The sequence below is a fragment of the Ranitomeya imitator genome, chromosome 3 (genome assembly GCF_032444005.1).
Source record: "Ranitomeya imitator isolate aRanImi1 chromosome 3, aRanImi1.pri, whole genome shotgun sequence".
Taxonomy (NCBI): Eukaryota; Metazoa; Chordata; class Amphibia; order Anura; family Dendrobatidae; genus Ranitomeya; species Ranitomeya imitator.
This window is the reverse complement of record NC_091284.1, coordinates 82,881,028-82,908,966: the sequence shown is the minus strand read 5'-3', so window position 1 is coordinate 82,908,966 and position 27,939 is coordinate 82,881,028. Positions and strand designations below refer to the sequence as shown.

General features: G+C 41.5%; 1 protein-coding gene across 1 annotated transcript in view; it reads left to right on the top strand.

Moving 5' to 3' along the window:
* Positions 1 to 1,649: 1,649 nt before the first annotated feature.
* LOC138672725 (cell cycle control protein 50C-like) overlaps positions 1,650 to 27,939 on the top strand; it is a 32,264-nt gene continuing 5,974 nt past the window's right edge. Inside the window, exons 1-5 of the mRNA XM_069761017.1 lie at positions 1,650 to 2,078; positions 10,561 to 10,677; positions 12,637 to 12,747; positions 22,832 to 22,928; positions 23,998 to 24,141. Coding sequence (XP_069617118.1) covers positions 1,872 to 2,078; positions 10,561 to 10,677; positions 12,637 to 12,747; positions 22,832 to 22,928; positions 23,998 to 24,141 — 676 coding nt within the window. The 5' untranslated portion in view covers positions 1,650 to 1,871. The remainder of the gene's footprint in view (positions 2,079 to 10,560; positions 10,678 to 12,636; positions 12,748 to 22,831; positions 22,929 to 23,997; positions 24,142 to 27,939) is intronic.

The window sequence follows — 27,939 nt, the reverse complement described above, 5'->3', positions numbered from 1 at the left end:
AAATAGTTGCAGCACGTACAGGTCCTTCCTAGAAGGACCAATGAGAGGCTGCCACAGAGCGTGAGCACCTACAGGACCTTCCTGAAGGACCAAGGGCCTTAGCTGCAGTATCTGATCATGTGACCCTTGAACTCCACTAAGAGATCTTACCCTGGGCATGCTCAGAACGAGAAAAGCAGGACTTAGTCCCAGAAGCGTCTGCCCGACGCTGCCCAGCACTGGCTCAAATGGCAGAAGCAGGAAAAGCAGCAGTAACTCTTTGTACAGAGTCAGACTGAGCGAGACGCTGGGACAGACGTCTCCGCTGAGCAGGCTCCACTACGGCAGGAGAAGAATGGGAGATCACAGCGGAGATGGCCCGAGATTCCCCCTGTGCAGAGGCGGGAACTCGACCCCTAACACCCCTCATAATAATGTGCTTACCGTATGGAGGCATCTGTTCTCTAGATGGAGGTGCAGGCATTCTGTGTGCCGCTATACATGTTATGTACATTGCTCTGCTGTATGCATGAGCTCTAAAATTAAATGATAATTGAAATAAATGTTTATAATAAATACAGTATTTTTCAATATTTAAATCCTAGGGGCACCCCTAAAAAATTTGTAACCTCAGTGCACCTGTACCAAATAATTTTTAATACACCTTGCCCCCTGAATATTTTAAAAAAACTGTGACCATTGAATATAAATATACACTGTGCCCCTAAATATATGCAAAAATGAACGCTGTGCCCCTGAACATATATGTAAAAATTTACACTGTGCCCACTAAATTTAAAGAAAAAAAAAGTGTCAGACATCTGTCTGAATATATGAATAAATTAACACTGTGCCCTCTGGAAGAAAACAAGGATCCCACTCAACTCACACTGGATCTATCCCGCTATCTGCTCTGCCCACTCTCCTGCTGAATGGCACTAGTGGGGTTGTGACACCATCTTATTCAATTGTATCTGCACGCGGGTAATTGAGTAAATCAGCGGCACTGCGCCATAATGTGCGGCACTCCCGCTGCCATTTGTAACCAGAGTGCCATGGCACAACAGTGGGGGTTCAGTGGCACCCCAGATGGGAAATACTGATCTTATGTCTTGTTTAAATATCATTATTGGTTTTTATAATAATAACTATGATGGTGTAAGGGAGATGTAAGGAAAGAATGGCGAAACATGGGAAAGAATAGGAAAAAGGGGGATGGGATAAGTAAAGGAAGCAGTTATACATAAATTGGATCACGTTTGGTTAGAATACACATAACAAAATGAAGATACAGCATCAAAAAATAAAAATATTAAAACATAAATTATTAATCCATAATATTATATTATATATATAGATTATATCCACAATTATATTATAATATATTAGTCCAAGGAATCATCATTTTAAGGAATATTTTTAAACTGTTTCTCTCGTGAGGTGAAGTTATAGTAAAAGGTGTTGTGTAAATAGATTCTTTCTGATAGTGTTGGAAGTAAAAGTTGTTTGACCGATTTAATGTCTTGAGAAAAGTTTTATAAAGTTCACATGATATCTGATCTAGTTTAGAGTAAGTGCATTGTTCTTTAATAGCAGCAGTGTTTTAAGGCGTGGAAGGTATGGATCATAAATAGCCTTATAAAACAAACATGCTCTGATATACAGAGCTCATTGACTGCATTTTGCATGAGCAAAGTACACTGAGCAAGACTGACACAGGCTGACAGAAGGCAGGAGTGACCAGAGAGCACCGAGACTGGAGTTAATCAGTAATTTCAGGAAGTTCACTAGAAGATAAGTTCCACCACCTTGCAATGGACAATGACAATTAGGAAGTACCTGGAAGCTTCCATTAAATAAGACACAATCCCGAGACCTGACACAGGAGTAACATGGGAAAAAAGAAAAAGGAAGAAAATGAGAATATTCCAACTTCGAAATGTCCTGATAACACCGCATTCAAGCAGCAGAGAATCCCAGCATGGCAGCCAACCTTAACCCCCGAATCCGTGCTCAGCTCATTCTTTATCATCGGCCTTTTTTGCCTTGCTGTAGGAATCAGTTGGATTGTAGCAACCATAAATGTGAAAGAAATATGGGTAAGTGAGGAAGTTCTAGAACATTCTCTTTTTGCTTCATTTTTCTTATTTTGTAGGAAACGTGCTAGTTGAAAGGTTGTGTCCAATAGAAGACAAAACAGGAAACCTCAAAAACCATTATTGGTGGTTCTTATACGCTATTTCTTGAGTTCACCTTTTCCTATAGCATTTGTTGCATCACAACAAAAACATCCAAAAACATAAAAATCTTTTCAAAAGTTCAAAAATGTATTTGTACTTACGGTAAATGTGGATCATGTCCCCATTATCTCTAGCTAATTAACTGGTCTGATGATTATTCTGAACCTTTGACCCAATAACTTTTTAGTTATCAGACTACTACTATGAGTATACAGCAAAATATATTATGTGAAGTACAATTTGTATTCGAGAAATTTTGCGCACTTAAATAATTAGCTTCTTTGTGATAAATAATTAAGATGGAAGGAATGAGCAGAAATAAAAGTGTAGAATTTGTATGTTTCCTGTAGTAATAACTAATAAAGAGGAGAATGATGCCTAATGATAAGGTCATATGTAGATATGAAAAACATACATTGACATATAAAAGTTTGGAACCCTCTGGTCATAATTACTGATATTGTGAACATTTAAGCAAGTTGAAGATGAATTGATCTCTAAAAGGGCTAAAGTTAAAGATTACACATTTCCTTTGTATTTTAACCCCTTAGTGACAGAGCCAATTTGGTACTTAATGACCAGGCCAATTTTTGCAATTCTGACCACTGTCACTTTATGAGGTTATAACTCTGGAACGCTTCAACGGATCCTGCTGATTCTGAGATTGTTTTTTCGTGACATATTGTACTTCATGTTAGTGGTAACATTTCTTCGATATTACTTGCGATTATTTATGAAAAAAACGGAAATATGGCGAAAATTTTTAAAATTTTGCAGTTTTCAAACTTTGTATTTTTATGCCCTTAAATCAGAGAGATATGTCATAAAAAATAGTTAATAAATAACATTTCCCACATGTCTACTTTACATCAGCACAATTTTGGAAACAACATTTTTTTTTGTTAGGGAGTTATAAGGGTTAAAAGTTGACCAGCAATTTCTCATTTTTACAACACCATTTTTTTTAGGGACCACATCACATTTGAAGTCATTTTGAGGGGTCTATATGATAGGAAATAATGAAGTGTGACACCATTCTAAAAACTACACCCCTCAAGGTTCTCAAAACCACATTCAAGAAGTTTATTAACCCTTTACGTGCTTCACAGGAACTGAAACAATGTGGAAGGAAAAAATGAACATTTAACTTTTTTTTGCAAACATCTTAATTCAGAACCATTTTTTTTATTTTCACAAGTGTAAAAACAGAAATGTAACCATAAATTTTGTTACGCAATTTCTCCTGAATACGCCAATACCCCATATGTGGGGGTAAACCACTGTTAGGGCGCACCGCAGAACTTAGAAGTGAAGGAGCGCCGTTTGACTTTTTCAATGCAGAATTGGCTGGAATTGAGATCGGACACCATGTCACATTTAGAGAGCCCCTGATGTACCTAAACAGTGGAAACTCCCCACAAGTGACACCATTTTGGAAACTAGACCCCTTAAGGAACTTATCTAGATGTGTGGTGAGCACTTTGAACCCCCAAGTGCTTCACAGAAGTTTATAACGTAGAGCCGTGAAAATAAAAAAATCGCTTTTGTTTACACAAAAATGATCTTTTTGCCCACAAATTCTTATTTTCACAAGGGTAACAGGAGAAATTAGACCACAAAAGTTGTTGTGCAATTTCTCCTGAGTACGCTGATACCCAATATGTGGGGGTAAACAACTGTTAGGGCGCACCGCAGAGCTTGGAAGAGAAGGAGTGCCGTTTTACTTTTTCAATGTAGAATTGGCTGGAATTGAGATTGGACGCCATGTCGCGTTTGGAGAGCCCCTGATGTGCCTAAACAGTGGAAACCCCCCACAAGTGACACCATTTTGGAAACTAGACCCCTTAAGGAACTTATCTAGATGTGTGGCGAGCACTTTGAACCCCCATGTGCTTCACAGAAGTTTATAACGTAGAGCCGTGAAAAAAAAAATTGCATTTTTTCTACAAAAATGATCTTTTTGCCCACAAATTTTTATTTTCACAAGGGTAACAGGAGAAATTAGACCACAAAAGTTGTTGTGCAATTTCTCCTGAGTACGTCGATACCCAATATGTGGGGGTAAACCACTGTTTGGGCGCACCGCAGAGCTTGGAAGAGAAAGAGTGCCGTTTTACTTTTTCAATGTAGAATTGGCTGGAATTGAGATCGGACGCCATGTCGCGTTTGGAGAGCCCCTGATGTGCCTAAACAGTAGAAATCCCCCACAAGTGACCCCATTTTGGAAACTAGACCCCCCATGGAACTTATCTAGATGTGTGGTGAGAACCTTGAATGCCCAAGTGCTTCACAGAAGTTTATAATGCAGAGCCGTGAAAATAAAAAATATTTTTTTTTTCCACAAAAAAGATTTTTTAGCCACCAAATTTTTATTTTCACAAGGGTAACAAGAGAAACTGGACCCCAAAAGTTGTTGTCCAATTTGTCCTGAGTATGCTGGTACCCCATATGTGGGGGTAAACCACTGTTTGGGCGCACGGCAGAGCTCGGAAGGAAGGAGCGCCGTTTTGGAATGCAGACTTTGATAGAATGGTCTGCGGGTATTATGTTGCGTTTGCAGAGCCCCTGATGTACCTAACCAGTAGAAACCCTCCACAAGTGACCCCATTTTGGAAACTAGACCCCCCAAGGAACTTATCTAGATGTGTGGTGAGAACTTTGAATGCCCAAGTGCTTCACAGAAGTTTAGAATGCAGAGTCGTGAAAATAAAAAATATTTTTTTTTCCACAAAAAAGATATTGTAGCCCCCAAGTTTTTATTTTCACAAGGGTAACAGGAGAAATTGGACTGCAATAGTTGTTGTCCAATTTATCCCGAGTACGCTGATGCGCCATATGTGGCGGTAAACCACTGTTTGGGCGCACGGCAGAGCTCGGAAGGGAAGGAGCGCCTTTTTGGAATGCAGACTTTGATAGAATGGTCTGTGGGCATTATGTTGCGATTGCAGAGCCCCTGATGTACCTAAACTGTAGTAACCCCCCACAAGTGACCCCATTTTGGAAACTAGACCCCCCAAGGAACTTATCTAGATGTGTGGTGAGAACTTTGAATGCCCAAGTGCTTCACAGAAGTTTAGAATGCAGAGTCGTGAAAATAAAAAATATTTTTTTTTTCACAAAAAAGATTTTGTAGCCCCCAAGTTTTTATTTTCACAAGGGTAACAAGAGAAATTGGACCCCAGAAGTTGTTGTCCAATTTATCCCGAGTACGCTGATGCCCCATATGTGGGGGTAACCCACTGTTTGGGCGCACGGCAGAGCTCAGAAGGGAGGGAGCACCATTTGACTTTTTGAGCGCAAAATTGGCTGTCGTGTTTGGAGACCCCCTGATGTACCTAAACAGTGGAAACCCCCCAATTCTAGCTCCAACCCTAACCCCAACACACCCCTAACCCTAATCCCAACCTCATCCATAATCCTAATCACTAACCCTAACCATAATCACAACCCTTACCCCAAAACAACCCTAATGTCAACCCTAACCATAACCCTAATCAAAACCCTAAATCCAACACACCCCTAATCCTAATCTCAACCCTAACCTCAAACCTAACCCTAATCCCAATACACCCCTAATCACAACCCTAACCTTAACCCTAATCCCAAACCTAACCCTAATCCCAAGCGTAACCCTAATGCCAACCCGAACCCTAATCCAAACCCTAACCCTAATCCCAGCTCTAACCCTAACTTTAGCCCCAACCCTAGCCCTAACTTTAGCCCCAACCCTAACCCTAGCCCTAGGGCTACTTTCACACTTGCGTCGTTTGGCATTCCGTCGCAATCCGTCGTTTTGGACAAGAAACGGATCCTGCAAATGTGCCCGCAGGATGCGTTTTTTGCCCATAGACTTGTATTGCCGACGGATCGTGACGGATGGCCACACGTCGCGTCTGTCGTGCACTGGATCAGTTGTGTTTTGGCGGAGCGTCGGCACAAAAAAACGTTCAATGAAACGTTTTTTTGTACGTCGCATCCGCCATTTCTGACCGCGCATGCGTGGCCGTAACTCCGCCCCCTCCTCCCCAGGACATAGATTGGGCAGCGGATGTGTTGAAAAACTACAGCTGCTGCCCACGTTGTGCACAATTTTCACAACGTGCGTCGGTATGTCGGGCCGACGCATTGCGACGGCCCCGTACCGACGTAAGTGTGAAAGAAGCCTAACCCTAAGTTTAGCCCCAACCCTAACCTTAAATTTAGCCCCAACCCTAACCCTAAATTTAGCCCCAACCCTAGCCCTACCCCTAACCTAACCCTACCCCTACCCCTAACCTAACCCTACCCCTAACCTAACCCTAACCTAACCCTACCCCTAACCCTAACCCTACCCCTAACCTAACCCTACCCCTAACCTAACCCTACCCCTAACCCGACCCCTAACCTAACCCTAACCTAACCCTACCCCTAACCCTACCCCTAACCCTAACCTAACCCTACCCCTAACCCTACCCCTAACATAACCCTAACCCTACCCCTAACCTAACCCTAACCCTACCCCTAACCCTACCCCTAACCTAACCTAACCCTACCCCTAGCCCTAACCCTACCCCTAACCCTAACCCTACCCCTAACCCTACCCCTAACCTAACCCTACCCCTAACCCTACCCCTAACCCTAACCTAACCCTAACCCTACCCCTAACCTAACCCTACCCCTAACCCTACCCCTAACCCTACCCCTAATTTTAGCCCCAACTGCTGTTCTCCTGCCGGCCGGCAGATGGAGACAGATGGCGGGCGCACTGGGCATGCGTCCGCCATGTTCTGCTGCCGGCGGCCAGGAGGAGCAGCAAGAGGATCCAGGGACCTAGGTGAGTATGCTAGGGTCCCCGAATCCCCCTATTTCTCTGTCCTCTGATGTGCGATCACATCAGAGGACAGAGAATTACACTTTACTTTTTTTTTTTTTTTTTGCGGCTGACGGCGAGGGACAGACACCGGAATGTAAGTATGTACTGTTTTTTTTTTTTTAACTTTTACAATGGTAACCAGGGTAAACATCGGGTTACTAAGCGCGGCCCTGCGCTTAGTAACCCGATGTTTACCCTGATTACGCGGGGACTTCGGCATCGTTGGTCGCTGGAGAGCTGTCTGTGTGACAGCTCTCCAGCGACCACACAACAACCTAAACAGCGACGCTGCAGTGATCGGCATCGTTGTCTATATCGCTTCAGCGTCGCTAAATGTGACGGTACCTTTAGTTCGAAATGTAATTAAGTAATGGCAGTTAACAGGAACAGTGGAGATCAAAATCAGTGGAGATCAAGATCTGGAAGACCAAGCAAAATGTTAGTGATAACTGCTCGTAGGATTGTTAGAGAGGCAAATCAGAACCCCTGAGTGACTGCAAAAGACCTTCAAAAAGATTTTGCAGACTTTGGAGTTGTGGTACTTTGTTCTACTGTTCAGAGACACCTGCACAAATATGGGATATATGTCAAATCTTCTGCGTCCTCGCCATAACATTCAGCGTCAGAAGTATGCAAAACAACATCTAAAGACGCCTGATGCTTTTTGGAAACAAATCCTGTGGACCAATCAGATTAAAATAGAACTATTTTTGCCCCAAAAATCAAAGGTATTTGTGGAGAAAAAAGGCCACAAAAATTCTGGAAAAGAACTTCTCACTGACCATGAATTCATGGGGGTGGATTATTATTATCTATTATTATTATTTATTTATATAGCACCATTGATTCCATGGTGCTGTACATGAGAAGGGTTACATACAAATTACAGATATCACTTACAGTAAGCAAACTAACAATCACAGACTGATACAGAGGGGAGAGGACCCTGCCCTTGTGAACTTACATTCTACAGGATGGTGGGGAAGGAGACAATGGGTTGAGGATTGCAGGAGCTCTTGTGTTGATGAGGCGGTTGCAGCGGTAGTGGTGAGGAAGCAGTGGGGTCAGTGCAGGCTTTCCTGAAGAGGTGAGTTTTCATGTTTCACCTGAAATATCCGAATATATTTGATGGTTGGACGTGTTGGGGCAAAGAATTCCAGAGGATGGGGATATTCAGGAGAAGTCTTGGAGGCGGTTGGATGAGGAGCGAATAAGTGTGGAGGAGAGAAGGAGGTCTTGGGAGGACTGGAGATTACGTGAGGGAAGATATCGGTAGGTTAGTTCAGAGATATATGGAGGAGACAGGTTATGTATGGCTTTGTAGGTCAGTATTAGTAATTTGAACTGGATACGCTGAGGGAATAGGAGCCAGTGAAGAGATTTGCAGAGGGGAGAGCAGAGGAGTAACGAGGAGAGAGATTAATTAGTCGGGCAGCAGAGTTAAGGATGGATTGAAGAGGTGCAAGGGTGTTAGCAGGGAGGCCGCAGAAAAGGATGTTGCAGTAGTCGAGGCAGGAGATGATGAGGGCATGCACAAGCATTTTAGTAGATTGACAGTTGAGGAAAGGACGGATTCTGGAGATATTTTTGAGCTGGAGGCGACAGGAGATATAAAGAGCTTGGATGTGCGGTTTGAAGGACACGGCAGAGTCAAGGTTTACTCCGAGGCAGCGGACTTCCGGTACGGGGAAAAGCGTAATGTCGTTAATTGCGATAGATAGGTCAGGTAAGGAAGATCTATGAGATGGAGGAAAGATGAGGAGTTCAGATTTGTCCTCATTGAGTTTGAGGAAGCGAGTGGAGAAGAAGGAGGATATGGCTGATAGACACTCTGGGATTCTGGACAGCAGTGAGGTGACGTCTGGGCCAGAGAGGTAGATCTGAGTGTCATCAGCATAAAGGTGGTACTGGAATCCATGGGACTTTATGAGTTGTCCCAGGCCAAGTGTATGGATTGAGAAGAGTAAGGGTCCTAGAACAGAGCCTTGGGGGACTCCAATAGAGAGAGGGTGGGATGAGGAGGTAGTGTGAGAGTGGGAGACGCCCAGGATAGGGCGAGGTCTTTGATGCCAAAGGAGGAGAGAATCTATAGTAGGAGGCAGTGGTCAACTGTGTCGAAAGCATAGGACAGGTCTAGAAGGAAGAATATAGAGTATTGTCCGTTAGCTTTGGCTGTAAGTAGGTCGTTAGTGATTTTGGTCAGGGCTGTCTCAGTTGAGTGATGGGGGCAGAAACCAGATTGTAGATTGTCAAAGAGCAAGTTAGATGAGAGGCGGGAGGAAAGTTCCGCATGGACGTGGATCATGCTTTCGATTTGTGTTGCAGCCAATGGTACGGGGAAAATTTCACGGGTAGAGGGAAGAATGGATTAAATGAAATTTCAACAAATTAATTATTGATGCAAATATAAAACCATCTGTAAAAAAGCTGAAGTTGAGACCTATTTAGGGCCTTTATTAAGTATTATCTGCAGTGTGGCTGTCTGGAGGAGTAGTGGCGTTGCAGAACTCGCCATGCTGAGTGAGACCTTTTTCTTGTTCATTGGATGCTTTTTTTCTTCCTGGCATCTCTTCTTTTCATAACAGTGAGCGACTGAACACACGTATTGAACACAACAATAGATGTTTACCACAAGTTCACAAAAAAAGGGTGTGGTAATTATATACACCAAACGTGTTAAACACCTGTTGTATGATGTGATGTTCGTCCTTCATAGTCGAAGATGACCATGACTTCAGGGTTAGAAGAGAATTAGTAGTTATGGGTCTGGAGGTGGCTGATGAGTCCAATCCAGGCCCTGAAGGTTCACCCACCTACATGACATAAGGTAGCAGATGCAGTCAGTACGCCAGATTCTACTTGTGAATTTTTTATGGTATTCATGTGATCAAACTTTTATATCAAGCTATTCACATAAATATTTTTATTTCAGCAATTTGCTTTAGCACCTTGCACCTTTTATTATCCCACTTCTTTGAGGTTTTCTCCTTTTGATGATTTTTTTATTTTTATTATTTTTAATATTTCTTTTTTTTTTACTCCAGTTTACACACACTACTTTATTTTTAGCCATTTAGCTGTTATAGTGTAGAATTGCTTTAGGCAGGTGTACCCTGGGGCTTGTATTTACATCTATTTTTTACTCTATTATCTTATTGTTGTATATTATCTTTCTGGTGAGGTGGTTCTTGGATAACATACTGCCCATGTACAGTATACACAGAAAGCTGCCAGTGATGGGGTGGGGTTATACAGAGCTCAAGAATATGGAGGACTATGGTACATGGCAGCAGGTTTACTAGTCCTCTAGTGATAGTCTCCTGCTGATAAAACAGTGATGTTATCAAAATTACAGCAAGAAGCCCAGTAAGTGACACATTGCTGGAATCAGAATCTCTGCCTCTACATTATGTTACTCTCAGGTTCAGGAGTTGTATATTTTCCTACATCGTGCTTGTTGTGATGCAGTATATTGTGTATTGTTAACAGATAACCTATTCTGACCATTCTGATTGTTCGCGATGTACGAAAGAACGAGAAAATTCTTCAAATTCAGAAACGCCATGCAGCTGCTTTGTCAATTTCTATGTGAAAGAGAATATTCAGGCAAGTATAACGATCAGCTAAAATATTAACATTAATAGTTTTACAGAAGTCATTGGTTTAGTAGAAGCTCTTGTTTCATATAATGGCCATTATGAGCGCAGGCAGACACACCCCTTTATCTGTGGAAAATGATAACTTGTCTATGACGGGAACATTAAGGGTAAGTGCACACGTATTCTTGGCCACTGCGGATTTTTCCGCAGCAGATTTGATAAATCTGCAGGGCAAAAACGCTGCGTTTTTGCTGCAGATTTGTTGTGGATTTACCACGGTTTTTCTGCGGTTTTACAACTGCGGTTTTCCATAGGGGCAGTTGTAAAACCGCTGCGGAATCCGCAGAAAGAAGTGACATGCTGCGGAATGTAAACCACTGCGTTTCCATGCGTTTTTTTCCGCAGCATGTGCACAGCGTTTTTGGTTTCCCATAGATTTACATTGAACTGTAAACTCATGGGAAACTGCTGCAAAATCCGCATCGTGTGCACATACCCTCAAGGGGTTTTCTGAAACTACGGTAAGTGAATTTCATAGTATGTGCCTACGTATTTAATGTAATAATCTAATGACTCTTCAATTCAAAATTTCCTACTCTTCCCTCTCTAATTTTCTGGGGTTTCTTTTCTTATTTTCGATGACTATTAGGCCAGGTTCACACGTTCAGTATTTGGTCAGTATTTTACCTCAGTATTTGTAAGCAAAAACCAGGAGTGGGTGATAAATACAGAAGTGGTGCATATGTTTCTATTATACTTTCCCTCTAATTGTTTCTCTCCTGGTTTTGGCTTATGGATACTGAGGTAAAATACTGACCAAATACTGAATGTGTGAATGTGGCCTTAGTTTGAGTCTTCTAGCATACACTGGGGGTTCTCAAACAGATCCGCGTTCAAGAAAAGCAGAGAGGAAAAGGTAGGGAATAGTGATGAGCGAACAGGTCCGGATAAGGTGTTATCTGAGCATGCTCTGGTACTAACCAAGTGACTTCAGTATGCTCGAAAAATATGTTCGAGTCCCCACAGCTGCATGTCTCGTGGCTGTTCGTCAGCTGCAACACATGCAAGTTTGTTACACAATCCCTGCATGTGTGGCGGGTGTCGGACAGGCATGAGACATGCAGCTGCGGGGACTCGAACATATCTTTCGAGCATACTGAAGTCACTTGGTTAGTACCAGAGCATGCTCAGATAACACCTTATCCGGACCTGTTCGCTCATCACTAGTAGGGAATTTTGAATTGACGTATATTATTAAAGTGGTTAGGTTATTAAATTAAATAGATTTATAGCATGAAACTCAGTTTTGTACAATTCCTTTAAAGTGAGCTTGGTTTAGGATAGAAGAGTGTATATGTGGCGGGGTTTGGAGGGCAGGTTGAAGCAAATGAAACAAGAATAAAGTGGTGAAGAATAGAAAGAGGAAAGTCAGTGGGAGAGAGTTGGGAAACCGACCATTACCTATAAGTGAAAATTCCTTGAGGAGGGTAACCTTGATGGGCATACTCAAAGCACGGGGATGGAAAAATTGAACATTGTCAAGTATGCTTGAAATTGCAAGACAAGGTCCATCCACTAAAAAATGTGTGAGGTTATCCTAGAATAGATTGGGCAATCCAAGAGAGCAAGAAGTATCCTGAATAGATTGTCATTCTGGGATTCCAGGCCCGTTTTAGTTCTGTAATTTGGGTCAGAAGCAATTCTAAGAGAAAGCTTTAATATATTTGGAAAATCGGAATTGGGGTAATTTCTTGAGCCTTTCCTGAATGCCACCTGACACTTTTTTATGACTTTTTTTTATTATTACATTTGGTATTAAAGGGTACGTACACTGGCACCTTTGTGTATGTAAACATGAGAAAATAAAGTAGAAGACTCAAGACCACATCTTCAGATAAAAAAACTAAAGTTGGAAACAATGTATCTGAATACTTACTGCCTTATTGTCATGTAACGTTCCATACAGGGGGACGTCTTCATGTATTATGGGCTCAGCAACTTTTTTCAGAACCATCGGAGATATGTGATATCCAGGTTTGATACCCAGTTGCTTGGAAGAAATGTAACAACTAAAGAGGTTGGTATAACTTTACCCGTCATGTAAAAATGTGTTTCCTATAATGTTGTTTTAGTTTTAATCCATTTATTTTTTTCATATAGCATATAGTATTGTTATTATATTATTATTAGAATTATTATTATATTATTATTATTGTACTATTTTCCTATAGTATTGTTGTTTCTAAATGATTATGAACTTGTTTTTTTTTTTCATTATTTGAGGTCTGCATGCAATGCATTTTTTTTGTTATTTTGACCATTTATCATTTTCAGAAAATAAATACATAGTAACATAGTAACATAGTAACATAGTTAGTAAGGCCGAAAAAAGACATTTGTCCATCCAGTTCAGCCTATATTCCGTCATAATAAATCCCCAGATCTACGTCCTTTTACAGAACCTAATAATTGTATGATACAATATTGTTCTGCTCCAGGAAGACATCCAGGCCTCTCTTGAACCCCTCGACTGAGTTCGCCATCACCACCTCCTCAGGCAAGCAATTCCAGATTCTCACTGCCCTAACAGTAAAGAATCCTCTTCTATGTTGGTGGAAAAACCTTCTCTCCTCCAGACGCAAAGAATGCCCCCTTGTGCCCGTCACCTTCCTTGGTATAAACAGATCCTCAGCGAGATATTTGTATTGTCCCCTTATATACTTATACATGGTTATTAGATCGCCCCTCAGTCGTCTTTTTTCTAGACTAAATAATCCTAATTTCACTAATCTATCTGGGTATTGTAGTTCTCTCATCCCCTTTATTAATTTTGTTGCCCTCCTTTGTACTCTCTCTAGTTCCATTATATCCTTCCTGAGCACCGGTGCCCAAAACTGGACACAGTACTCCATGTGCGGTCTAACTAGGGATTTGTACAGAGGCAGTATAATGCTCTCATCATGTGTATCCAGACCTCTTTTAATGCACCCCATGATCCTGTTTGCCTTGGCAGCTGCTGCCTGGCACTGGCTGCTCCAGGTAAGTTTATCATTAACTAGGATCCCCAAGTCCTTCTCCCTGTCAGATTTACCCAGTGGTTTCCCGTTCAGTGTGTAATGGTGATATTGATTCCTTCTTCCCATGTGTATAACCTTACATTTATCATTGTTAAACCTCATCTGCCACCTTTCAGCCCAAGTTTCCAACTTATCCAGATCCATCTGTAGCAGAATACTATCTTCTCTTGTATTAACTGCTTTACATAGTTTTGTATCATCTGCAAATATCGATATTTTACTGTGTAAACCTTCTACCAGATCATTAATGAATATGTTGAAGAGAACAGGTCCCAATACTGACCCCTGCGGTACCCCACTGGTCACAGCGACCCAGTTAGAGACTATACCATTTATAACCACCCTCTGCTTTCTATCACTAAGCCAGTTACTAACCCATTTACACACATTTTCCCCCAGACCAAGCATTCTGATTTTGTGTACCAACCTCTTGTGCGGCACGGTATCAAACGCTTTGGAAAAATCGAGATATACCACGTCCAATGACTCACCGTGGTCCAGCCTATAGCTTACCTCTTCATAAAAATTGATTAGATTGGTTTGACAGGAGCGATTTCTCATAAACCCATGCTGATATGGAGTTAAACAGTTATTCTCATTGAGATAATCCAGAATAACATCCCTCAGAAACCCTTCAAATATTTTACCAACAATAGAGGTTAGACTTACTGGCCTATAATGTCCAGGTTCACTTTTAGAGCCCTTTTTGAATATTGGCACCACATTTGCTATGCGCCAGTCCTGCGGAACAGACCCTGTCGCTATAGAGTCCCTAAAAATAAGAAATAATGGTTTATCTATTACATTACTTAGTTCCCTTAGTACTCGTGGGTGTATGCCATCCGGACCCGGAGATTTATCTATTTTAATCTTATTTAGCCGGTTTCGCACCTCTTCTTGGGTTAGATTGGTGACCCTTAATATAGGGTTTTCATTGTTTCTTGGGATTTCACCTAGCATTTCATTTTCCACCGTGAATACCGTGGAGAAGAAGGTGTTTAATATGTTAGCTTTTTCCTCGTCATCTACAACCATTCTTTCCTCACTATTTTTTAAGGGGCCTACATTTTCAGTTTTTATTCTTTTACTATTGATATAGTTGAAGAACAGTTTGGGATTAGTTTTACTCTCCTTAGCAATGTGCTTCTCTGTTTCCTTTTTGGCAGCTTTAATTAGTTTTTTAGATAAAGTATTTTTCTCCCTATAGTTTTTTAGAGCTTCAATGGTGCCATCCTGCTTTAGTAGTGCAAATGCTTTCTTTTTACTGTTAATTGCCTGTCTTACTTCTTTGTTTAGCCACATTGGGTTTTTCCTATTTCTAGTCCTTTTATTCCCACAAGGTATAAACCGCTTACACTGCCTATTTAGGATGTTCTTAAACATTTCCAATTTATTATCTGTATTCTTATTTCTGAGGATATTGTCCCAGAATACAAAATGTATTGCTTGGAACTTTGTTGTCAGTAGTTTATAGAATAAAAGAACAATTTACATTTTACTCAAAAATATACCTATAAAGAGGAAAATCAGTCAAACTGAACATTTTGCAGTGGTCTCTTAATTTTTGCCAGAGCAGTATATCATAAAAGCTATGTGTTTAATCCATGAATTGACCATTTCATTATGAAGATAAAATCACTAATATTGAAAATGTCTTCTATTTGCTAAAGTCAGCTCTGGGTACTGCTGGTGTTCCCAAGAGAAGTCCAGGGTGTGGAAGTTTCGGTTGTGTATTACAGCTCACGACCAATGTGCTATCTAAGTTGTCACCCTAAAAAGGCAGAAAAATGATAACAAATGGTGCCAGAGTGAAGTGTGGAAGAAACAAGGGTCTGTTCACAATTCTGTCTCAGTTTCCATTTATGATAGAAAGCTTGACTCATTGCTGAATCTGATGCACAATGGATTCCACCCCACAGAAACAAACACCCAGGTGCCTTATGAACACCACTGAAATACCGACGGTACCATCAGGTTCCAGTGTGATCTCCAATGTGTTCAAGTAAAGGATAGATCTGCATGAAGGTTCCTTAAAAGTTTGTGCTGGAAACAGTTTACATGGGTGAAAGATCTAACGGTGGAGCCATAAAGCCACCTTTATAATGAGAATATTTCAAAACATGGGCGTCAGCGCAATCACGTGAAGTCTGACCTCTTCATAGTCAAGGTCAGAGATGATGGGATCTTCATTTTAGTGTCCGTGAGCAGAGATAAAATCCACATGTTAACGTTAGTAGAATTCCATCAACAACAAAAAGGGAAAATCAATAATCTCACCAATTCAATCTTTATAAATAGGATGAAAAGAAATAAAAGTGGCTCGTCCTTTTCAATGGAATTGATCAGCTTGGGAAAACTTTTCAATCTTTAGGTAGCATGTTATAGAGCTGGAGAAGCTGAACAGATTGATATAAAGACGTGTGGGAAAAGATTCAGCATAACTTATTGACAGCTATCTCTCTATGCACAGTTATAGAAGGAAGGCTGTCAGTCACTAAGTGGGACCACCTAATGGACTTCTGTGCCCACAATGAACACTGATTTCAATGCATAAAATACAAGTTATACTGAATCTTTTCAGTTAATGTGTCTGGTTCCTCCTGTTTCCTGCCTAATATTGACACCATTTCCAATCTAAGCTGACAGGTTCCGTTTAATGTTATAACAATAACAGAAAATTTTAGAAAAACTGTGCCAAAGCTAATAATTACTATCTAATATTACCTGATACAAATCAATAGTGTATGTATGTGTTCTAGAATTGCTAAAGTAAAATACTATATAAAATAATGAAGAAATAATTTAAAAATCTGATCAGGAACTGAAAACTAGATGACTGGTCACCACAATGTGACACAGCCTCAAACCCACTTTTTCTAATTCCCCACTACTAGGTGATTCTTTATCTAGTTTGCCTCTCATGATAACCCAGCCTTCCTTTAGCTTGATTTCTATAAAAATCCAAAATTCCAATAAAATATATCATCCCAGTGATGTTATTCATCCATTTTGCTATATTTTAGCTTTTTTATAATATTGTATAAATTGAGTAACTTTACCCTAAATAGTATAACACACATATCTGTATACATTAATCTTCATGCCCTTGTGATGCCCAGTATGAATGGTAGCTCGCCTCACGGCTATGGCATTCCACTCAGGAAACAAGGTAACAGACAGCTCACACAGAGCGGATAACTTTACTAAGCACTTGTAATATATTTTCATATTAAAATGATTGTATTTATTTTATTTAACGGCCTTCGGCTTGTTCTTGAGCCGTGGCGACTTGATGGTGAATGATCTGTAGGAAGATCGACCTTGTGCAATCCTAGATAGGTCCACCGGGGTCTTCTCCACTGTGATCTTGATAGTATCAAACCTTCGTGTTGCTGGTCTTCCTCTTCGCATTGTTCCTTCTATTCTTTCCACCATGATGTCCTTCTCCAGTGATTGTTCTCTTTGTATGATGTGTTGAAACTGGAAAAGTCGTAGCTTGGTGATCCTTGCTAGGAGTGACATGTCAGGCTTGATTGGTTCCAAGATTGATTTGTTTGTTCTTCTTGCCAACCATGTTATTGATAACATCCTTCTCCAGCTCCATATTTCAAGGCGTCGATTCTTCTGTATTGTTTCTTTATAGTCCAGGTTTTGCATCCATATATTAATACAGCAAAGGCTATAGTGAGATACAATTCATACTAAGATACAATTACTTAAATGTTTTGGTATCAAATACGTATACCTGTAACTTACTGTTTCACCAGAGTTATAAGCCAAGCATCTTATCCACTGAAGATGATTCTCGCCATTCTATTTCTTTGTAGGCTGTCGTTCCAGAGCACGATATGGCTATATTATTTATTTTTCACAACTACATCACTAATACCCAGTATCAGCAGGGGGCGATCCGCTAAGCCACAGGCACTTGGTTTCACACACATGCTTCATATCTGCTCATTTTGCTCCATCCAGAAGAACATCAGAGCCAGGGTTGCCAAAGAAGGAGTTAAGATAGGGGAGAGCGCCAGGGCGTGGGAACAAGCCACTTTTCCTGGGTCATTAATAATGCCATTCCTATTCCACCATCAGCTCCTGGGGTGCAAGTACTCTAGGGGTGAAATAGCATTAACAAAACCAAACAGTATCACACATTTCAAGGAGAGAAGGAGAGTGGGACAATTTATTTTTCACCTTATCATCCATATTCAATTTTGAAATCACATTTTTTTTTTGGACCCGCCGGATTTTGGAGTCAAATTGCAGCATGCAAATTTTCCCTCACGCCGAATACTGCAGAGAAAAGAACCGTAGATCAGCATTGCCTTATTGAATAACATTGGTCCAAGTGCACCCCTTTTTTTTTATCTGATTGCACTTGTCTGATTTATACGCTCTTGTGAGCGAAACTTTATTCTCTATATTTACATACAACATTGTAGTAAGATTAAAGCAGAGCGATAACGTGATCCTCCTACACACCACTTCCCTCTTACGGGTCTAGCTTGCAATGTTATTCACTTATTACTGCACCTAAGGATATGTGAAATCAACGAATATAACAATAATCCTCGACACCATGATATGTGAATGTGAAAGGAATATTCAGTTGAAATCCAGGATATTAATAAGATTTTGTTGTAATTTTACCTGCAAAAAATACTGTACTCCATAAACTATGTTTAGAGTCAGAAGACGTTACAAAATAATAAAACACCTGTCCGAGGCCTACCCCTCACCTACCTTACTGCCGCAGCTCCGCACCCTGTCTACCGGTCTTTAATTCTTTTGGCCTCCATATCTTCATCCAGCCTCCATTTTTCCAGTCTTCCTGTGCTGACTAGACCTCACCCATTCATTTTGAGCGTGACACACAAGTGACCACATGAGGCCTATACAGCAAAGGAAGACTCAAAGTAAAGGCTGGAGACCAGAAGAATATCCACATCAAAAATGGGAGAAGAGGGTGGGGAGCTGCAATGGCAGGACTGGTGAGGGGTAGGCCTAGGACAATTCAATATATTGTTTTATATAAACATCTCCCCAGGATGAATCAATTTGGTCAGAATTTAATTTTTCAGCAAAATCGAATGAACGAAACCAAATCAAATTTTAACAAATTGGTTCATCTCTATTTCTAACACATGTAATTCAGTTACAGTAGATACAGAAATATTTAAACAGTGACCGAATCTCCATGATTTGTCCTCTGCATGCCGCTATTTTGCATTTAAGAGGAAATAACTGAAATGCAACTGAAGTGTAAACTTTCAGGTTTACTTAAAGGGTTGAAAAAAAAATATGCTGTGAAATGTTTAGAAATTGCAACCATTTTTCTGCAAAGCCTCCTCATGTCAGGGATTCCAAAGTAATTACAGTAGAAGTAAAAAAAAACAGATCTTTGAACAATTTATTAAACAGCCTGTATGTAAGTACTTGGATAAGAATACAGTAATTTACCTGAGCTAGCAAGGTTTTGTAGCAAACAAGTCATGCCAGACTAATCTAATTTCCTTCTATTATGGAATCACTGACTGTGTGGATCAGGTAAATGCGGTAGATATTGTATGTCTCAACATTAGCAAAGCATTTGATAATGTATTTCATACTATCCTTATTTAAAAAATGACCAAGAATGGTATTGGCAAGGCTTCAGTTAGGTGGATTCATAACTGGCTCAGTGATCGTACTCAAAGAGTGGTAATAAATGTTTCACATCCAATTGGAAGAGTGTTTCTAGTGCGGTACCACAAGCCTCTGTCCTGGCCCCAGTATTGTTCAACATTTATATAAATGATCTAGATAAGAGAGTCTAGATTGTGAAGTAATTATCCCCCTCTATTCCTCCTTGGTCAGGTCTCATCTAGAATACTGTGTCCAGTTCTGGGCACCACATTTTAAAAAAGACATAGAAAAACCGGAGCAAGTTCAGAGAAGAGCTACCATGATGGTGGGCGGACTTCAACTTAAAAGGATCTGGTAATATTTAGCTAGCTTGCAAGAAATAAGGCAAAGAGGAGACTTAATAGCTGAGAACAGGACCTTGCGTGACGTCACGGTCACGTGATGGCTCACGTGACTGGCTACGGAGAGCTTAATGGACCAATCTTCCTACGCGTTTAAGAATTCATGGATTCCTTCCTCAGGGATCATCCGTGACTTCACGCAAGGTCCTGTTCTCACAGAGCACCTACTGACTTTCATTGCGGTATTCGGCTCCCGCTTTACACGGGTTTAGGTTCCTGAGGGACGCTTGTCACCGGCCGGGACAACGCCCTGGGATTTTCGGTCTCCGCATAGACTTCATCGATTCCATACTGCTAAAGGACTCTGTGTGGGCACCACAGACACCAGCATTCTGAAAGGCATCACCGGACAGCAGGTATCCTCTTTTACCAGAACGATTGTGGTCTCACTGATCTGTTTATTTATTTTTCTTTATTCATATTTCATCGATACTTCCCTTGCTAAGTATTTTGAACTAGTGAGACACTAGTTCAGCTCATGGTGGAAGTTACGTAACATACGGCCATAAAAACAATAGTAACCAATACAGGTCTACTCTAAACCACCACGGGTTTACTCTCTTCTCTGCTGGGCGAGCAGCCAGCAAGTTCATTTACGGTTAAATCAGACTGACTGGCAACTACATATTAAATAGCTGTAATTCCTAAACCTTTATTCAGTAGCGTAACTACCAGGGGGGCAGAGGGTGCAGGTGCCCCGGGCCCGATGCTCTGAGGGGGCCCACCCGGAGCTATGCTACTGTAACTGTATCGGCGCGCGCAGCACGCCGATACAGTTACACTGTGTGGAAGAGCAGGGAGAATCGATCTCCCTGCTCTACCGCCTGGCCGCTATGGGGCCCCTGAGCACGCCAGCAGTGGGCCCCTCGCCGTCATCGGAAGATCAGCTGTATCGGCATTTAGCCAATATAGCTGATCGCATTGATGGGAGAAGGAGCGCTGCGCTCCTTCTCCCATCATCCCCCTGTCAGTGTCGGCGTCTGACTTCGCCGACACTGACAGCGGGCGCGATGACGTCACTGCCCGGCGCCCCCTGTCAGGAGATCAGCGGGAGCAGCGTAGGACCAGGAAGAAGAGAAGTGAGTTGTTTTTTTTTTTATGGGGGATGCTGCCTTATTACAGGGTCTGCCTATGGGGATCTGCCGCCTTATTACAGGGTCTGCCTATGGGGGCTGCCTTATTACAGGGTCTGACTATGGGGATCTGCCACCCTATTACAGGGTCTGACTATGGGGGTGCTGCCTCATTACAGGGTCTGCCTATGGTGGGGCTGCCTTATTACAGGGTCTGACTATGGGGGCTGCCTTATTACAGGGTCTGACTATGAGGGCTGCCTTATTACATGGTCTGACTATGGGGGCTGCCTTATTACAGGGTCTGACTATGGGGGCTGCCTTATTACAGGGTCTGACTATGGGGGTGCTGCCTCATTACAGGGTCTGACTATAGGGGTGTTGCCTCATTACAGGGTCTGCCTATGGGGAGGCTGCCTTATTACAGGGTCTGACTGTGGGGGCTGCCTTATTACAAGATCTGCCTATAGAGGTGCTGCCTTATTACAGGGTCTGCTTATTGGGGTGCTGCCTTATTACAGGGTCTGCCTATGGTGATGCTGCCTTATACTAGTGTCTGCCTATGGGGGTGCTGCCTTATTACAGTGCCTGCCTATGGGGGCTGCCTTATGCTATAGAGTCTTCCTATGGGGAGTGCATTATACTATATTGTGGACTATTTGGTGCATTATGTTACTGTATATGGAGGCTATCTAGGGGGCTGTTATACAGTATGGAGATTACAGTGTGGGGGTCATTATACATTGTTGGAGCCATCAAACAATTTGGGGGCTACTAAGGAGTCAGTATACTGTGTGGGTGGTACTATACAGTGAGGGGGCATTATACTGTGTATAAGAGCATCATACTGTGTATAGGGGAGCTGTACAGGGGGGAGACTCAGAACATTATTAAATGTAAAGTGGGCACTTATTGTTATAGGGGAACTCAGGTTACTGTGGCTGTCAAAGGGTCACACACGGCAATATTACTTTCTAGGGGGCAACATATGGGCACTTTTCTAGGGCACTTGCACCGGGAATTACTATATTATAGAGGGGTGGGTTAGAATTTAGAGCGTACAAAAAACCACAAAGCAGGTGCAGTAATAGGGTCACATATGGCTGCAGCGGCTCAGTATTGGCGGATCAGGTGGAGTAATAGGGACACATATGGCAGCAGCGGCTCAGTATTGGGGTATTGGGCAGTAATAGGGACACATACGACAGCAGCGGCTCAGTATTGGGGTATCGGGTAGTAATAGGGACACATACGGCAGCAGCGGCTCAGTATTGGGGTATCAGGTGGAGTAATAGGGACACATACGGCAGCAGCGGCTCAGTACTGTGGTATCAGGGGCAATAATAGGGACACATACGGCAGCAGCGGCTCAGTATTGGGGTATCAGCAGGATGAGGAGTTTGTGCAGGTTGGGAATAGATGGTGATGGGGCTGGAATATGAGAAGTGAAATGGGTCTTTGTTGTATTCTCTGCAGACGAGTCCTGGCTGGAAGAAGTTGTCATGTCAGTCTGGGCCAGATGGAAAAGACGGGAAATATGAACGATTCCATCAGAAAGAACGTCAGCGGTAAGACATTATCTGTAACTGTGCAGTGATCTGTTATATGTTCTGTAGGGATGGTATCTACCACTGACCATATGGCGGTAATATCCATATTGGTCTTTATATAGAGATTATCTTCAGTAACAGCGCGGTCTTCTGCTGAGGTTCTCCTCCACTATTAGGGAGCGTCACCGAGTTTTCCCCCCCGAACAAAAACCCTAGCTACGCCTCTGCCCTTATTCCAATTAGAATGTGAATACCCTCAAATTAATTATGATATTCTGCACTTTAGGCCCATATTGATGATATAACTGTATCTTGAATATGTTTTGGTAAACAGCTAAAATGAAAAAACTTGTGACACTGTCCAAATATTTCTGGACCCAACTGCATTAATTGAATTAATAAGATTTAATGCATTTAATTATTATCTGTCTGCAGAAGATACAAGGTGGTGGTTACTGTGCTCCGTTTTCTGTATATGAAAATGGCACCCCAATGGCTCCCTGTGGTGCAATTGCCAACAGCATGTTTAATGGTAAGTAAAAGTATACACAGGACAGCAAAGAAGGAGGTGGTCTGTACAAAATGCTCCAATATGCTAAAAAATGTAATAGATTTAACATTGTGGGCATATATTGTACATTTGCACCATTTACTAAGATGTTTGAACCATATTACTGCCCAATAATGCTGCCATTCAGTACATAAATAATACCACCATGCAGTGGATATATGCTACCTCCATAGAGTATCCATATAATACTGCCATATAGTGCCCACATAACATCAACATATATTTCCCACAAAATACTCTCAGTTCATCGTTTTATTTAAGTTCAGTGAAGACATAAAACTTCCATATATAGTCCAAATATTAACAATATTCAATACCTAACTAGCATTATGCTGTGATGTAGCACCATACAAAGACAGCAGAGTCTTGGTGTTCTAGGGCAATTTACTAATCTATTATGTATATTTGGTACTTGAGCTGTAGCTTAGGCTGAGGCTGTGAAATGACTTCGGCCCCACCTGGTCCTGCTGGTTTAGATTTTTCGAGACTAGTCACAGTTAGTGATGAGCGAGTATGCTCGTTACTCAGGTTTTCCCGAGCATGCTCGAGTGGTCTCCGAGTATTTTGGCGTGCTCGGGGATTTAGTTTATGTCGACTGCAGCTGCATGATTTATGGCTGCTAGACAGGCTGAATACATGTGGGGATTCCCTATCAACCAGGCAACCCCCACATGTATTAAGGCTGTCCAGCAGCCGCAAATTATGCAGCTGTGTCAACATAAACTAAATCCCCGAGAATGCCAAAATACTCGGAGACCACCCGAGCATGCTCGGGAAAACCCGAGTAAAAAGTATACTCACTCATCACTAATCACGGTACCTTGCAGGTCACAATGTGACCTCATTTACTAGCATTGTGCTGTGATATAGCACCATACAAAGATCTCTGGCCGCCTCACCTGGTGTCACGGTGGTGCTTAAACCTTAACGTTACTGAATTAAAGCCTTTATCACTTTACAGAAAGGATATGAAATGCTCACTCAGATGTAGAAGAAACCTTTAACCTAAATATCATTTTTTTTGCCTTAGATACAATAATATTAGTTTATCACCCGGACTCAAGTAGCATAATTCACGTTCCAATGTTGAAAACTGGGAACACCTGGTGGTCAGATAAGAATGTGAAGTTCAGTAACCCAAAACCTAAGGACAATCTCGTACAGGCCTTTGCAGGTAAAGTACATTCCCCATGGAATATTTGGAGCATGATGTCAATTTTTCAAATGATGTCCTAGGAATCTTGGCTAAAGTCCAATAAGACTTTTTACTGTTTTTACTGACCTGAGACGTAAGAAAATATCATCCCCGATTGGTGAAAGTGCAGCAGCTGTCATCTTTACACCAGCTGGCACCCTGCTGCATCAGCCACGATCGGTGTTGGCCCCAAATATTGCCATTTCACCTTCCAGATGCTCCTGTCAATAATAACAGCAGCATCTAGATGGTTAATAGAGTGTCGGGGCTCCCTCTTTAACCCCATCAGCACCCTGAGATCGTTATTGTGTGGTCCTGATACTTGCCATGCCAATTCAGGGCCAAGTAATGGCCTTAGAGACTGCAGGCTAAAGCGACATGCCTATTCAGATGTTAGCAACATTTTAGTGATAAGAAATATATTATTTTATTCCTGACATACTATTTTGCTTTAATTCCTGAAAAATCCCTGAAGGGTTAATAAACTACCCAAGAGCAGTTTTGCATATATTGAGGGTTCTTGTTTTTAAACTGGTATCGCTATTACAGGTTTTCCAATTTATAAGACCCCAAAGTTACTTCATTACTTAATAGGTCCTGATAGGTCCTGAAAAAAATGAAAAATTGTTGCAAAAGTTTTAAACCTTCTAACACCTTAATAAAATAAAAGGATATTTGACAAATGGTGCTGATGTAAGACATATAAAGTAAATGCTATTTATGAAACATTTTGTGTGGAGTGATTACCTGTAATAATGGTATCAACATTCAAAGTTTAAAAATTAAAAAAGGAGTCTGTCAGCACGGAATGACTGTTTATACCAAGTACACTGGCTCGGTGCACCCTTGGCGTAGCCAAACAGTTCAATGCCCCTTCTCACCTATTGGATTTGCATTTATCTCTGCCCTTTGCTTCTTTGATTGAAGGAAAGAATGTGCGGTCAAGCGGAGCGCTGGGCATATAGATAAGGACATAAGGTTATAAAATGTTCAAACCTTTAATAAAATGTTGAACACACAACACGTTTCGGTGGCTAAATGCCGCCTTCATCAGGTGATCTCTTCTTTCACAGCTCTGGTGCCAACCCTCCTCTATGGGCTGCTAGTAAAGGCTTCTCCTTGTGTTTCCCCATTACTACCTACATCTGCTCCATGCTTTATTGAAGTATTATACATTTTGCAACATAAATGGTCAAATACCGTAATTGCTCAGCTACCAGCTTTTCCCGGTCTTTGACCATCTATCTAGTTTTGTAAACCTAGGTTTTAAATTGATATTTGGCATCAAGATCAATTATCTTGGGCCTCAACCGATCACAACTCAAAACGGCACAAGTTCACTTTTGGCTTTTTTGCATGTTTCTACTGCAAAACTGGAGATCTGGCTATCAAAAATGTAACGTGTAGCATTTTGTAACATGAGTTTTTGAAAGGTCTGGCACAACAAATGCGCCAGATGAATTGGAAATATGATATCAGTTCCCAAATCGCTTTCTCTCCAGTTTTTTTGTGGCATACTGGAGGAAAAAGAAGGAATAAATACAACCCTCAAAAAAGGTAAGACGGTATCTAAAATGTAAAGAAAATAAGAATACCATGATATGAAAATTTCTCAAAGCCAGAGTTTGTTCACAACAGATCCTAGAATACAGATGAGAAGCTGAATGTTTAGCATTTTTCCATTTCATTTGAAAAAAATGAAATCATTTAGAAATTGATGGCTGCAACACTTTTCAAAAATGTTGGGACAGGGTTGGAGGGTCATTATTCAACTAAGTCACATGACTGTATAAAAAGAACAGTTTAGAGAGGCAGAGTCTCGCAGAAGCAAAGATGGTCAGAGGTTCACCAATCTGTGAACAACAGCGTCTAAAATTATGGAACAACTACAGAGAAATATTCCTTAACATAAAATTGCAAAGACATTGAATATCCCACTATCTACAGTACATAATAACATGAAAAGATACAGTGATTTTGGAGAAATCCTTGTGCCCAAAGGACAATGTCGACGGTCAATATTGAATACTTGTGATCTAAGGGCCCTCAGGTGGCAGGAAATTAAAAACAAGCTAGATTCAGTCATGTAAATCACTGCATGGGTTTAGGAATACTTACAGACATCATTTTATGTGAACACAGTTTGCCATACAATCCAAAAATTCAAGTGAAAGCTCTTTCATGCAAACAAAAAGCCATATGTCAACACAATGCCAAAACGCTGCCATCTTCTCTGGGCCAAAGCTCATTTAAAATAGACTGAGTCAAATGGAAAACTGTTCTGTGGTCAGATAAACCAAAATTTGAAATTATTTACAGATATAACAGATTCCGAGTCCTGCAGACTCAAGAGCAGCTTGATCCGACCAACTTGTTATCGGAGCATAGTTCAAAGGTCTGCATCTCTTATAGTATGGGATTTCATTAGAGCCTATTGCAAGGACAGCTATCAATGCTGAGCATTATATAGAGGTTTTAGAGCAGGGGTGCACAACAGTTTTCGTTCCAAGGGCCACATTTTCACACTGAACCAATCCCAAGGGCTGTAAAAAATTTTTAATTTATACATATATGAACACATTACCACATAACTGTTAGTGCATTAATTAATCACTAGTGATGAGCTAGTATACTCGGTACTCGAGATTTCCCGAGCACGCTCGGGTGTCCTCCGAGTATTTGAAAGTACTCGGAGATTTAGTTTTCCTCACCGCAGCTGAATGATTTACATAAGTACATGTGGGGGTTGCCTGGTTGCTAGGAAATCTCCACATGTAATCAAGCTGGCAAACAGATGTAAGTCATTCAGCTGTGGCAATGAAAACTAAATCTCTGAGTACTTACAAATACTTGGATGACACCCGAGCGTGCTCGGGAAATCTCGAGCATCGAGTATACTCGCTCATGACTATGACTAATCGCCAGAACCAAGTTTTGACTATTTGAGGATTTGGAGAGTTTCTGCTTCAAAAACTCAGTAAACACACCCTAGCTTACACTGAGTTTTTAAAATTGAGCAGAAACTCACCAACTTTCCCTTCCCTTTTATCTCCATATAGTACATACCACCATGATGAGATTTTCAAGCCTAGAGGTCATCTCTCTAGACTTCTCCATTCTCCTGTAGCACTTCCCGACAAGGTGCCTGCCATGACTCTGTTGTCGGGTGACCTGAGACCAGGGGCTCCTTCCCTGTCTCTAAAACTAGGGGGCACCCTAGCTCGCCCTGTTCCCCGGGTTACTTCTGAAGGTGAAGATGCCGGGGCCGCGACCTTTGTCTTATTTCCTGAATCCACCCTACGTCTGTACCTTACCCCCACTCAGGGAAGAGGGGAGTAGTTGTGCACTGTAGTACACCAACCTGATGAACAAGGTAATAGGAACAGAGGAAATAGGAAATACCAGGCATACAAATATTCACTCACATATAACAAAGGAATGCATCTGGGAGTGGAGGATGAGGTAAAACCAAAGTAGGAGAAGGAAAGGGAATTATCACACTTATTAAAGCAATCACACAGATAAATCCACCAAATGCCTTCTCATATAACCACCAACTTCTATCCTCCCAGTCATGCAGCAAAAGCTATATCTGATGATTTGTGTCAGTCAGGACCCAGATTATTTAGGGGATAGGAGTGGCTAAGCGGGCTCAGCTGAGAGACCTCAACATGGCCGATTAACCCCTGTACTGGGGAGGGCAAAGATTTCCAGTTCTGGATAAGTCATGTTGATAGCGTCCTACCCAAAGACACTGATTGCTTTAAAAATTCAAAG